General features: G+C 49.5%; 1 protein-coding gene across 1 annotated transcript in view; it reads left to right on the forward strand.

Moving 5' to 3' along the window:
- Window positions 1-12,590, forward strand: part of LOC147124917 (diacylglycerol kinase delta) — a 225,075-nt gene extending 212,485 nt beyond the window's left edge. The window contains exons 23-26 of the mRNA XM_085988140.1: window positions 5,401-5,490; window positions 6,156-6,275; window positions 12,240-12,342; window positions 12,460-12,590. Of these exons, the coding sequence (XP_085844266.1) occupies window positions 5,401-5,490; window positions 6,156-6,275; window positions 12,240-12,342; window positions 12,460-12,590 (444 nt within the window). The remainder of the gene's footprint in view (window positions 1-5,400; window positions 5,491-6,155; window positions 6,276-12,239; window positions 12,343-12,459) is intronic.
- Window positions 12,591-12,947: the final 357 nt, after the last annotated feature.

Raw genomic sequence — 12,947 nt, forward strand, 5'->3', positions numbered from 1 at the left:
CAGCATCGCACGAAGCCGCAGCGAGAGGCACGGCGGAAATGCAGCGGAAGACAACGGTACTCAGAGTGGATCAAATGACTTCGAGTACAACTAAATGTTATCGTTGTGGGAAGACAACACATGACCAGAACCAATGCTGGGTTAAAAACCAGGAATGTAGGAAATGTGGCAAGCTTGGGAAATGTGGCAAGCTTGGCCACATAGCTAAGGTATGCCGGGCAGGAAAGAAGACCAGCAATAATAAGTCACCGCAGAAGAAGTACAGAAAGGTACATGAGGTGACTGGGAAGAGTCCAGATAAACAGAATTCAGACGCAGACTCCAACAGCAAGGAACTGGGTAGTCTGAGGATTCACAATGTGAGTAAAGAAGCTGACCGACAAACTATCTGGATCACACTACAGATTGCAAAAGTCCAAGTGAAGATGGAAGTGGACACCGGATCGGCGCTGATGGTCATGAATAAGCATGATTACAAAAAGTTATTCAAACATATTCCCCTACGGGATACGGAGATGGTATTGCAGACATACACGGGGCACAAAGTATACCCCATCGGAAAGATAGAAGTCAATGTGAGATACAAGGACAAAGATCACCAAAGGATGGACATGTATGTGCTTCCCGAGGGAGGTCCACCACTTCTGGGACGGGAATGGATCAGGAAAATAAAGATAGACTGGCATTCGCTAAACACAATGACGGTAGATTCCGGAAAGGAAGAGGTCAAACCTGAACGGTTGTCCAGAATATTGGACGAAGCTAAAGAGGTATTCCAGCAAGGACTGGGAACACTGAGAGGAATTAAAGCAAAAATCAAGATTGCAGAACATGCAAGCCCAAAATTTTTCAAAGCCAGATCGGTACCTTACGCGATATGACCTGCTGTGGAGGCAGAACTGGAAGAGCTTGAACGTTCAGGGGTACTGTCTAAGGTGGACTGGAGTGAGTGGGCCACGCCCATTGTTCCCGTCATGAAGTCTTCATCAAGTAACAAGCCAGGGGGACTGGGAAAGGTCCGCATCTGCGGAGACTTCAAGATCACAGTTAATCCGGTGCTTCACACGGTACAATACCCGCTTCCGCGGATTGAGGATATCTTTGCTTCATTGTCTGGCGGGCAACACTTCACCAAGATAGACCTGGCACAAGCATACTTACAAATGGAAGTCGAGGAAGAGTCGCGCCAGTATCTCACAATCAACACGCACAGAGGCTTGTATCGTTATAATAGACTGGTTTTTGGAGTAGCTTCGGCTCCAGCAATTTGGCAGAGGGCAATGGAGCAGGTCTTACAAGGTATTCCAAGCACGCAGTGTTACTTGGACGATATCCTGATTACGGGAGAAGACGAAGAGGAACACCTCACAAATTTGAAACGGGTGCTCACCAGGTTGAAGGAATATGGCCTTCGAATTAATCGCCAGAAATGTGAGTTCTTCCAGAAACGGATCTCGTACTGCGGTCATGTCATTGACCAAGAGGGGCTACACAAGTCGCCTGACAAAATAGAAGCTGTCGTGAAGGCCCCCGCTCCGGAAAACGTATCACAGTTGAGATCGTTTCTGGGGTTGATTAATTATTATCACAAGTTTCTGCCAAATTTATCCACGGTGTTGCATCCGCTGAATACTCTGTTGCGGAAAGAAGTGCCATGGAAGTGGAGCGAGGACTGTAAAAAGGCCTTTCGCAGAAGCAAGGCGTTGATTACCTCTGAGGAAGTGTTGGCTCATTTCAACCCAACGTTACCTCTTCGGCTAGCTTGTGATGCTTCCCCTTATGGAATTGGAGCAGTACTTTCACACAGGTTCCCAAATGGCTCGGAAAGGCCAGTCGCATTTGCGTCCCGATCATTGACCTCCGCTGAGCGAAATTACGCCCAGATAGATAGGGAGGCCCTCAGCCTTGTGTGGGGAGTAAAGAAATTCAATCATTACCTGCAGGGCAAGAAGTTCACATTACTGACAGACCACCAGCCGTTGGTGTCCATATTCAACCCTAACAAGGCCGTTTCCACTATGACAGCGCAAAGGTTACAGAGGTGGTCCGTGTTACTTGGGGCACACCAATATGACATCGAATACAAAAGCTCCAAATAGCATGGAAATGCTGATGGGTTATCGCGCCTACCGTTGCCGGTAGTTGAAGAGGCGGCTGCAGTGGACCCGGTAGAGATGTTCCACTCGTCCATAGTAGAATGTCTACCAGTGACAAATTTGATGATCGAGAATGAAACAAGGAATGGCCTGACTCTCTCACGAGTCTACGATTTAACAGTGGAGGGATGACCAGCACATGGCGAACCAACGCTGCCAGCATTTTCGCAAAGAAAAGAACAGCTGTCAGTGTGCCGAGGAACCTTGATGTGTGGATCGAGAGTGGTGATTCCACCCAAACTTCAGCATAAGGTGCTAAAGGAGCTTCACGAGGGGCATCTGGGTGGAGTGAAAATGAAGAACCTAGCAAGAGCGTTTGTGTGGTGGCCAGGTATTGATGGAGACATCGAAGAAATAACCAAGAGCTGTCTAGGATGCCAGAAGGTCCAAAACGCGCCACCACAAGCTCCTCTGCATCCATGGGAGTGGCCCTCATCTCCTTGGCAAAGGGTACACATCGACTTACTCAATGTTTCTAATAGCGGTGGATGCACACTCCAAGTGGCCGGAGGTAATAAAGATGTCCTCCACCACCACGGAAAAAACCATCACAGTATTAAGGACCATGTTTGCCAGGAATGGGCTGCCGGAACAGGTCTGTTCTGATAATGGACCGCAATTTGTGTCCGAAGAATTCAGGAAATTCTTAAAAAGCAATGGGGTCAAGCACTACACGTCAGCCCCATACCATCCCGCCACCAATGGATTAGCTGAAAGGTTTGTCCAGACCTTCAAGATGGCCATAAAGGCCATGGGTAATGAAAACATCAACTTACAACATAAAGTAGATAACTTCTTGTTGGCGTACAGGAATGCAACACATGCGGTCACAAATCAAACTCCCGCCATGATGTTTTTCAATAGAAGACTGAGATGCCGGCTGGATTTGATTAAGCCAAACGTCAGAAGGGACGTAGAGAACCGGCAATTCCAGGGCATGAATGAAAGGCCAACTAGATCTTTTCAGATAGGTCAACAAGTTTTGGCCCGGGGCTACCGTACCGAGAAATGGCAGCCTGGAACTATTGTAAAAAGGCTAGGGCCGCTGCTGTATACCGTGGACATTGGTGACAGCATAATAAGGCGCCATGTTGACCAGATCATAGGGTCATCCACAAAGAGCCAACCTACTCCACAACCTTACACTGCTAATGTTGAAGCAGAGATACCCAGAACACCTACCTCCGATCTGGTGATACTGGAATCAGATGAACCTGACACTGTCCTTCAAGCCGACTCGACCTTACCAGAAGAACCTACTACCCCGCCGAAAACTACTACACCACTGAGGCGTTATCCGGATAGAGTCAGGAAACCTCCAGAGAGACTGAATCTGTGAACTGTTTTGCATAAAGTTGTATATATGTTATGATGTTATGTTAATGGGGAATAAGTATGTTGTAAGCTAAAAAGGGAGGATTGTAGTGTATGTAACTATTCTACCTTTAAGAGAACTACTGTATGTAACCGTCCACCTTTAAGAGAACTATTTTATGTGTGGCACTACTTTGCCTTGGCTGCTGTATACTGTAATACCAACGGTGACCACACCGGTATATAAGTGCGGTGTCAGGATTTATTGGGCAGATTCGCCCTGACCTTCGAATAGTAAAGTCCTGTTAAAGTTACTCTTGTAGTCTGTGTATTACTTTGCTATACAACCCACAGACTTTACAGATACAGCATAGGCTGCATACAGATTATCTCTCCCTTTACGCTGTCCCATCAAACACTTGCTTGTCAGCATGAGCACAGTTTGATGCCCTAACAATGTGCCAGCTTGGGGCAGCAATGGACTGTCTGTGTTCTAGGATCCCACATCTGCTATGAACTGGCAAATAAGTTCAAGCTTATTTTACATAGGATCCTTACAGAATGCAGAATGATGATGAGATTCACTTTTTAAAAGGGACCCTGAAATAGACACTCCTTCTAAAGGGGACCCTGATGTAGAGACTCCTTCTAAACGGAACCCTAATGTAGAGACTTCTTCTAAATGGGACCCTGATGTAGAGACTCCTTCCAAACGGGACCCTGATGTAGAGACTCCTTCTAAACGGGACCCTGATGTAGAGACTCCTTCTAAACAGGACCCTGATGTAGAGACTCCTTCTAAACGGGACCCTGATGTAGAGACTTTTTCTAAATGGGACCCTGATGTAGAGACTCCTTCTAAATGGGAACCTGATGTAGAGACTCCTTCTAAATGGGAACCTGATGTAGAGACTCCTTCTAAATGGGACCCTGATGTAGACTCCTTCTAAACGGGACCCTGATGTGGAGACTCCTTCTAAACGGGACCCTGATGTAGAGACTCCTTCTAAACGGGACCCTGATGTGAAGACTCCTTCTAAACGGGACCCTGATGTGGAGACTCCTTCTAAATGGGACCCTGATGTAGAGACTCCTTCTAAATGGGACCCTGATGTAGAGACTCCTTCTAAACAGGACCCTGATGTAGAGACTCCTAATGGGAACCTGATGTAGAGACTCCTTCTAAACGGGACGCTGATGTAGAGACTCCTAATGGGACCCTGATGTAGAGCCTCCTTCTAGGTAGGCTGCTAATACAGTGCCTCCATTTTTTCAACTTCCTAAACAAAAATATAAAGGTCATCCCATAACGTGACGTCATCACATTTTCAAAGCAGTTACAGGAATGTTTTAAAAAGTGTTTAACTGGATAACGTGACTCACCTCAGACTGGACAGCCAAACTTTAAACGTATTAATTGTGACTAGAAATTCCAATCAGGATGTAGGAACTAACTTCAGAATACTGAGCAAGTGTTATTTAGTTGCAAATGTACATTTAAATTTAATGGAAATCAAGGTTGAGCTTGATCGCTTTGCCTTTAGAAGCTTCATCCTGCTCCTTCATATCTGAAAGCAGAGGGAAATGAGAATGCAATTAAAGTGTGCCCATTCCAGAGACTTCGGATGTTAGCTTGGAATTAATGAGGTACAAGGCTTGTGTTGGCAGGGGATCCAGTAATAGTGATCTGGAAAGAGAGCATTTGGACCCTGGCCTCAGGAACTTCACTCTGTTTGGAGTCTGACTGCAGACTCAATGCGAGATTGCTTTTCCAGTTTTCTTCCCTTGCTTCTCTCCTTCCAAAGGTAATGACATGTTCTGCGATCCACCGGCCACTTCCTCACCAAGTGGGCATTCGCCGTATCTGTGCATGTAAATGCTAGGTGTCTCTACCTGTTGGTCACTTATCTCGGCCTTGTGCTTCTTTCAGGCTATCACCAGGAATGCAGTTGTGGACGTTTTCAGCAGTGTAAAGGCCCTTCGCACAGAGACCAAGGCACTCCTCGACGGCAAACTGCTGGTATGTAAAGCGGACAGGCCGGATTTACCAGACCGCCTCCTCCACAACAGCTTACTGGTTCAAACAGATTATCTGGTCATTTATCTCATTGCTGTTTGTGGGATCTTGCTGTGTGCAAATTTGCTGCTGTGGTTCCTACATTACAGAAGCGACTACACTTCCAAAGTACTTCCTTGGCTCTGAAGCCTTTGAGATGTCTTTCTTTCTTTCCTTCCTTCCTTCCTTCCTTCCTTCCTTCCTTCCTTCCTTCCTTCCTTCCTTCCTCCCTCCCTCCCTCCCTCCCTCCCTCCCTCCCTTCCTTCCACACATTAAGTGCTTGTGAACTCTTTGTATCCTCCCTCCCTCCCTCCCTCCCTCCCTCCCTCCCTCCCTTCCTTCCACACATTAAGTGCTTGTGAACTCTTTGTACAGTGGTTTTTCCTACTCTGGTGATGCTGCTTCCATTCTGAGGCAACTTGAAGGTGACAAATGATGGGGAAGCTGAGGAATTGTACGTTTGATATCACACCTGCAGTATTTTGGAATTAACTTAGAGGAAAGTTTGCATTATGCCCTATTGCGGCCTTTTGTGGCCTTTGGAGTAATATTTTCGTACGCCTTGCCCTGACAGTTGTCCCTGTTTCTACACCATGGGTTAAATGGCTCACTGTTGTGCATTTGTACAGGAGTTGGAGCCTCCCTATGAAGAGGAGTTACAGGCTGCGCTGAGTGGTGTTGAGAGTGAACTCCAGAAGCTGGCTGAGCTCCACTGGCTGTGGCATGCCATCCAGACAACTGATGAGGAGGTGAGTCAGTCTTTTCAACGCTGTTCACCAGAAGATAGAAGCCAACTAACCCTCCATGTCAGGCAATGTAGAGCTTGCTGCCCATGTACAATTCCCCTTCCTTTGTGTGTCTCAGATGGGAAACCGGAGCACTCCCTAGTTTCCAGCCTCTGTACGTATGATATCAACCCCTGATGTTATATCTGCCCACTACATCGCATTATCCAGCCACACTAATCTCTTGCCATCACCTTTTGCAGACAGTAGCGGCACCAACAACTTTCTCTGTGGCTCTCAAATAACATAGCCAAAGTGTCCTTTGTGTCCTTGCACCAGCTCCATCAGTTCTCCCTTCCTTGTACAGTGTGCTCTGGGTAAAAGCCAACCAATTGCTGATCTACAGTATGTAGAGCAGGGATGTCCAGACTTTGTCTTTGGGCCTCTTCGGTGTGTACCGTGGAGCCTCAAGCCCTCATATAATGTTTAAATCCACATTCTACATCCCAAGTTGCTGAAAATAGCAGATCCTAGCTTAGGTTAGGGTGTGGTAAACCACTTTTATCGTTCACTATCGTTACACTATGGTTATCACTGTTTATATCGTTACACTATGGTTATCACTGTTTACACTGTTGTGTCACTACACAAGGTCACCTCTTGTCACGCTGTTATACCTGGGCTGACCACAGCTGACTCCGCCCATGGCTCCGCCTGCTTGCCCAGGTATAAAGGTGGCCGACTGGCTGGTATTCCTCCTTGTTGGACCCGATCGCCCACGAGGATGGGCTCTGTTATTTAGCCAATAAAAACCTATAGTTACTATCTTAACTCGTCGCTTTTCATTGGATGAATTGATAGGTATATCAATTTTATTGGCTAAATTTTTAAATGAGTGGATCGGAGCAGCAAAACGACCAGCCAAACGGCCAGCTACAACAGCCACAGCAGCCAGCCTGGCTGCGAGCCCTCCGACCGCCGTACCTGGATCTAAACCCACAGGCAGCGAACTCAGCCCTCGACTTCAAACACTGGCTGAGCTGTTTCGAATCCTACCTGGGAGAATCCGGCGTGCCTCCGGGATCCAAACTAAGAGTTCTGACCGCCCAAGTGAGCCCTAAAGTATTTGCATTCATCCAGGACCTTACTACATACGAGGACGCCCTCAACCTGCTGAAAGAGCAGTACCGGAGCCCGGTAAATTCTATGTATGCCAGACATCTCCTAAGATCCCGCTCGCAACAGCCAGGAGAGTCTGTAGATGAATTTTTACGGGTGCTACAAACACTCGGCAGGGACTGTGACTTTAAAGCTGTAACGACTGCAGAAAATACTGAAGGGAATATCCGCGATGCCTTCGTGAAAGGCCTTCGGTCCGACTACTCACAGCAAAGACTGCTCGAATCAAAGGACCTCGACCTGAATACAACTGCAGCCCTCGCTCGCTCTCTGGAAGTGGCCCATCGGGACCTCGAGGCGTACTCCAGGTACTGTGCTGCGCGACCCTGGGACTCCGGCCCGACCCCGGCCGCAATACCCCTCGCACCGCCGCCTCTGGGACCTACCTCAGCGTCGGCGTCCCAGAACCGATCGGGACCGCCACCCCCGGTACCGGCTGCGACATCGGAGCCCCGCGATCGGGCCGCCGGCTGCTGCTTCTGTGGCCAGGCGAAACACCCGAGGACGCGCTGCCCTGCAAGAAGCGCGACTTGCTCTGATTGCCACAAGAAAGGCCACTTCGCGAAGGCCTGCAGGGGGAGAGCCACAGACGCCAGTAGTGCCTCATGCGAGTTGTGGGGGCGGCCATCTTTCATCAAGGCCACAGATGCCAGTATCCCCTCGTGTGAGTCGTGGGGGCGGCCATCTTTGATCAAGGCCACCGACGCCAGCAATGCCTCATGTGAATTGTGGGGGCGGCCATCTTCTCCGCCATTTTATTCAACGTCGTGGGCGCCGCCATTTTGCCCACCACACTCGACTGCCACCTTCTCTCCAGACCCGACCACCGCCTCACCCGCAGACTACAGCAGCTCGCTCAGCCATACACTAGCCTCCGTCACACTGGACCAAGCTCGCCCGCATCACCTGTCCAAGTCCATGATGGACATCAAAGTAAACGGCCACGCCACGACCTGCCTGTTCGACAGCGGAAGCACGGAGAGTTTCATCCATCCAGACACGGTGAGCCACTACTCCCTCACTGTCCGGCCAACGCGCAACCGGATCTCGATGGCGTCGAGGTCCCATTCTACAGACATCAGCGGCTACTGTGCTGTGACCCTGTCGGTTAAGGTCATGGAGTATAAAAATTTTAAACTCCTCGTCCTGCCCCAACTCTGCGCTGCCGTCCTACTAGGGCTGGACTTCCAATCCCACCTTCAAAGTGTCACTTTGGCATATGGTGGACCCCTCCCTCCACTCACAGTCGACAACCAGCAGCCTTTAAACCGCCCACCGCGTACCACCTGCGGCCTATCCACCCTCAAGGTCCCGCCCCCCCTCCCTGTTCGCTAACCTCACCCGCGACTGTAAACCCGTCGCCACCAAGAGCAGGCGGTACAGCGCCGGGGACAGAGCTTTTATTAGCTCTGAGGTGCAGCGTCTCCTGAAGGAGGGCATCATCGAGAGGAGCAACAGCCCCTGGCGTGCCCAGGTCGTAGTCGTTAAGACCGGCAATAAAAACCGCCTGGTCATCGACTACAGCCAAACCATAAACCGGTACACCCAGCTGGACGCATACCCCCTTCCCCGCATATCTGATATGGTCAATCAGATTGCACAGTACCGGGTATTCTCCACCATCGACCTTAAGTCGGCCTATCACCAACTCCCTATCCGCCCAGAGGACCGCCAGTATACCGTCTTCGAGGCGAATGGCCGCCTCTACCACTTCCTTAGGGTTCCCTTCGGCGTCACCAACGGGGTTTCGGTCTTCCAAAGGGAGATGGACCGGATGGTTGACCAGAATGGGCTGCAGGCCACGTTCCCTTATCTAGATAACGTCACCATCTGCGGCCGCGACCGGCAGGACCACGATGTTAATCTGGAGAAATTCCTCCGTACGGCCGAACGGCTGAACCTCACTTACAATAAGGAGAAATGCGTGTTTAACACCTCGTGTCTCGCCATCCTCAGCTGCGTAGTAGAGAACAGAGTCATCGGCCCCGACCCCGAAAGAATGCGCCCCCTCATGGAGCTTCCCCTCCCCCACTGTCCAAAGGCGCTGAAGAGAACCCTGGGGCTCTTCGCCTACTATGCCCAATGGGTGCCGAATTGTGCGGACAAAGCCAGACCCCTCATGAAGTCAACCTCCTTCCCCCTGACGGCAGAAGCGTGCGCAGCCTTCTCCCTCATAAAGGGAGACATTGCTAAGGCCACAATGCACGCGGTGGATGAGTCCATCCCTTTCCAAATGGAGAGCGATGCATCCGACTTCGCCCTAGCAGCAACCCTTAACCAGGCGGGGAGACCTGTGGCCTTCTTCTCAAGGACCCTCCAGGGCCCTGAGATCCGACACTCTTCGGTCGAGAAGGAGGCCCAGGCGATCGTGGAGGCAGTAAGACGCTGGAGGCATTACCTGGCAGGCAAACGATTTACCCTCCTCACCGACCAGCGTTCGGACGCTTTTATGTTTAATAACAAGCTGAGGGGCAAAATCAAGAACGACAAGATCTTGAGGTGGAGAATCAAGCTCTCCACCTATGATTATGATATCTTGTACCGGCCGGGTAAACTGAACGAACCCCCAGATGCTCTATCACGAAGTACATGCGCCAACGCGCAAATTGATAGACTGCAGACCCTCCACAACGACCTCTGCCACCCCGGGGTCACCAGACTTTACCACTTCATTAAGGCCCGCAACCTGCCCTACTCCATCGAGGAGGTCAGGACCATGACCAGGAACTGCCAAACCTGTGCCGAATGCAAACCGCATTTCTTTAGGCCGGACAGAGCAAGCCTGATCAAGGCCACCCGCCCCTTCGAGCGCTTGAGCATCGATTTTAAGGGGCCCCTCCCGTCCTCTGACCGTAATGTGTACTTCCTCAACATCATTGATGAGTACTCCCATTTCCCCTTTGCCTTCCCCTGTCCAGACATGACCAGTACCACGGTCATCAAATGCCTGAATGACCTCTTCGCCTTGTTCGGGTTCCCGAACTATATACATAGCGACCGGGGCTCATCCTTCATGAGCGAGGAACTTCGCCAGTTCCTACTAGCGAGAGGCATTGCTGCAAGCAGGACCACCAGCTACAACCCCCGAGGGAACGGCCAGGTGGAAAGAGAGAACGCGACTGGAAGGCCGTTCTCTTAGCCTTAAAGTCTAAGGGCCTGCCAACCTCTCGCTGGCAGGAAGTCCTCCCGGCAGCGCTGCATTCCATCCGGTCACTGCTTTGCACGGCCATTAACGCCACCCCTCATGAACGAATGTTTGTTTTCCCCAGGAAGTCGACTACGGGAACCTCGCTACCAACATGGCTGACTTCTCCGGGGCCGGTCTTGCTGCGAAAGCACGTGAGGGCCCATAAAATGGACCCCCTGGTCGAGAGGGTGGACCTCCTGCACACCAACCCCCAGTACGCCTATGTGGCATACCCAGACGGGCGGGAGGACACAGTCTCCTTACGAGACCTTGCACCCTCGGGCACCCCTGAGACACCACCGTTACCCCCCACCCCCCCAAATCCAGCCCAGGTAGACGGCATGCCGGAACCCCACGAGCCTTCGCCGACCACGCAGACACCAGCATTAACATCGGATACTGCATCACCACCGCCGGTGCTGCGCCGATCAGAACGACTTACGAGGCCTCCGGACAGACTGACATACCCGAACTGGTAGTACACTTCACCCCGCCGGACTCAAATCTAAACAAGGGGTGAATGTGGTAAACTACTTTTATCATTCACTATCGTTACACTATGGTTATCACTGTTTATATCGTTACACTATGGTTATCACTGTTTACACTGTTGTGTCACTACACAAGGTCACCTCTTGTCACGCTGTTATACCTGGGCTGACCACAGCTGACTCCGCCCATGGCTCCGCCTGCTTGCCCAGGTATAAAGGTGGTCGACTGGCTGGTATTCCTCCTTGTTGGACCCGATCGCCCACGAGGGTGGACTCTGTTATTTAGCCAATAAAAACCTATAGTTACTATCTTAACTCGTCGCTTTTCATTGAATGAATTGATAGGTATATCATAGGGACATAGTCTTTTTCTGTCCAGCAATTCCTAAGGTCCATCTAGTTCGTCTTCTACCATCCTGGGAATCACATGATGCTATGATAATAGAGTTGTTGACTAATGACAGCAATCAATCTCTATCAATGAGTCTACAACAGATCCAGACATGAGGTGAGGGAAACCCCAGTGGTGGAGAGCTTTGGGAACCACAGGTCCAAAGTCATCTGTTCCTCCCAAGTATGCTACACTCACCACGTCATGTCTCAAATTACTCAAACTGTATCGCAAAATGCTATTTTCTGAACTAAATCAATCTAATTTAAGATTTATTCACCAATGAGACAACAGTAACAAGAACCACCAGGCACAAACAGGGCTGAATTGTGTGGGCTCAGTGGCCAGATTGCCAGAGCCTGTGGGCTGTATATGGCCTGCAGGCTGGCTATCCCATGGCAGAGCTCAGTGCCAACTCTTATACATGCATTCTGTGAATTGGGGTACACTTGCAATAATTGGCCACAATCAGCCTCAACATAGACGTATATTAATCTTATTTTGTGTGTCCCCTCATATGGAATGCATGCGAGCAGAGACAAAGCGTCCGTATGCATGTGTCCAGAGTCCTTGTTGGTGTCCTGCCATGGCTGGATGGTGGGCGGGGTGGTGAGTTGGATGAAAGAGCAGAGGGAATGAGCTTGATAGACCAATGGCCTTTTCTCATCCGCATTTATTTTCTCACGAGAAAAGAGGTGGCGGTGTCCGTTACCTGAAGTATTTTTCTTTTATCTCCTCAGGAACATTCAAAGGGAAGTAACAAGAGCAGCATTAAGATAAGAATAAAAAATATGTCAAGAAAGGAGAAACTTCAGAAGCAAAAATCAAGCAGTTCTTTGCTGGGTAAGTCAGGGCTACTTAGCTAAGTGTAATTAAATTGCTTATAACCTTAATGAAATAACTTTAAGTAATGAGGACCTATTTCTCAAGGTCCTTTCAGTTTCTCCTGGTCCGTACCAGTTCTGAGAACATTTGAGCATTCTGGGAACACTTGGACAAATGCTCATCCTGATCTTCCACCCAACTTGGCCAATGGAATGGAGATGAGGATGCCACTGGAAGAATTGGATGTGCGGCATTTTGGCTCCTAGATCTAACCACCGTAATCACCAGATTAAACCACCTGGAATAACAATTACCAGTTTGAAGGCAGTACATTTTCACATCTGCGTTAAAAGGTCATCTACTGGTCCGAAAAACAAGAGGGGGAGTGTTTACTTCCATTCACTATTTTCAGTGAAAGAATAGGTGTGAGCCCTCAAATTTTAAGTTACAGTTTACAGTACCCTGAAAGTCAGAAAGTACCTTGAAAATCAGTGCGATTGAGGTCATATTTTAATATCTTTTAGAATATGCGAGTCAGAATTGTTCTGCATACCATACTAGCCTATATTACACATATTAATAGTAGTTTTGCACATTCTGGTGTACACTGTGACACATCCAAC

This window comes from Somniosus microcephalus, chromosome 1, assembly GCF_052327205.1.
Source record: "Somniosus microcephalus isolate GS21.2 chromosome 1, FLI_Smic_1.0, whole genome shotgun sequence".
Classification (NCBI taxonomy): domain Eukaryota; kingdom Metazoa; phylum Chordata; class Chondrichthyes; order Squaliformes; family Somniosidae; genus Somniosus; species Somniosus microcephalus.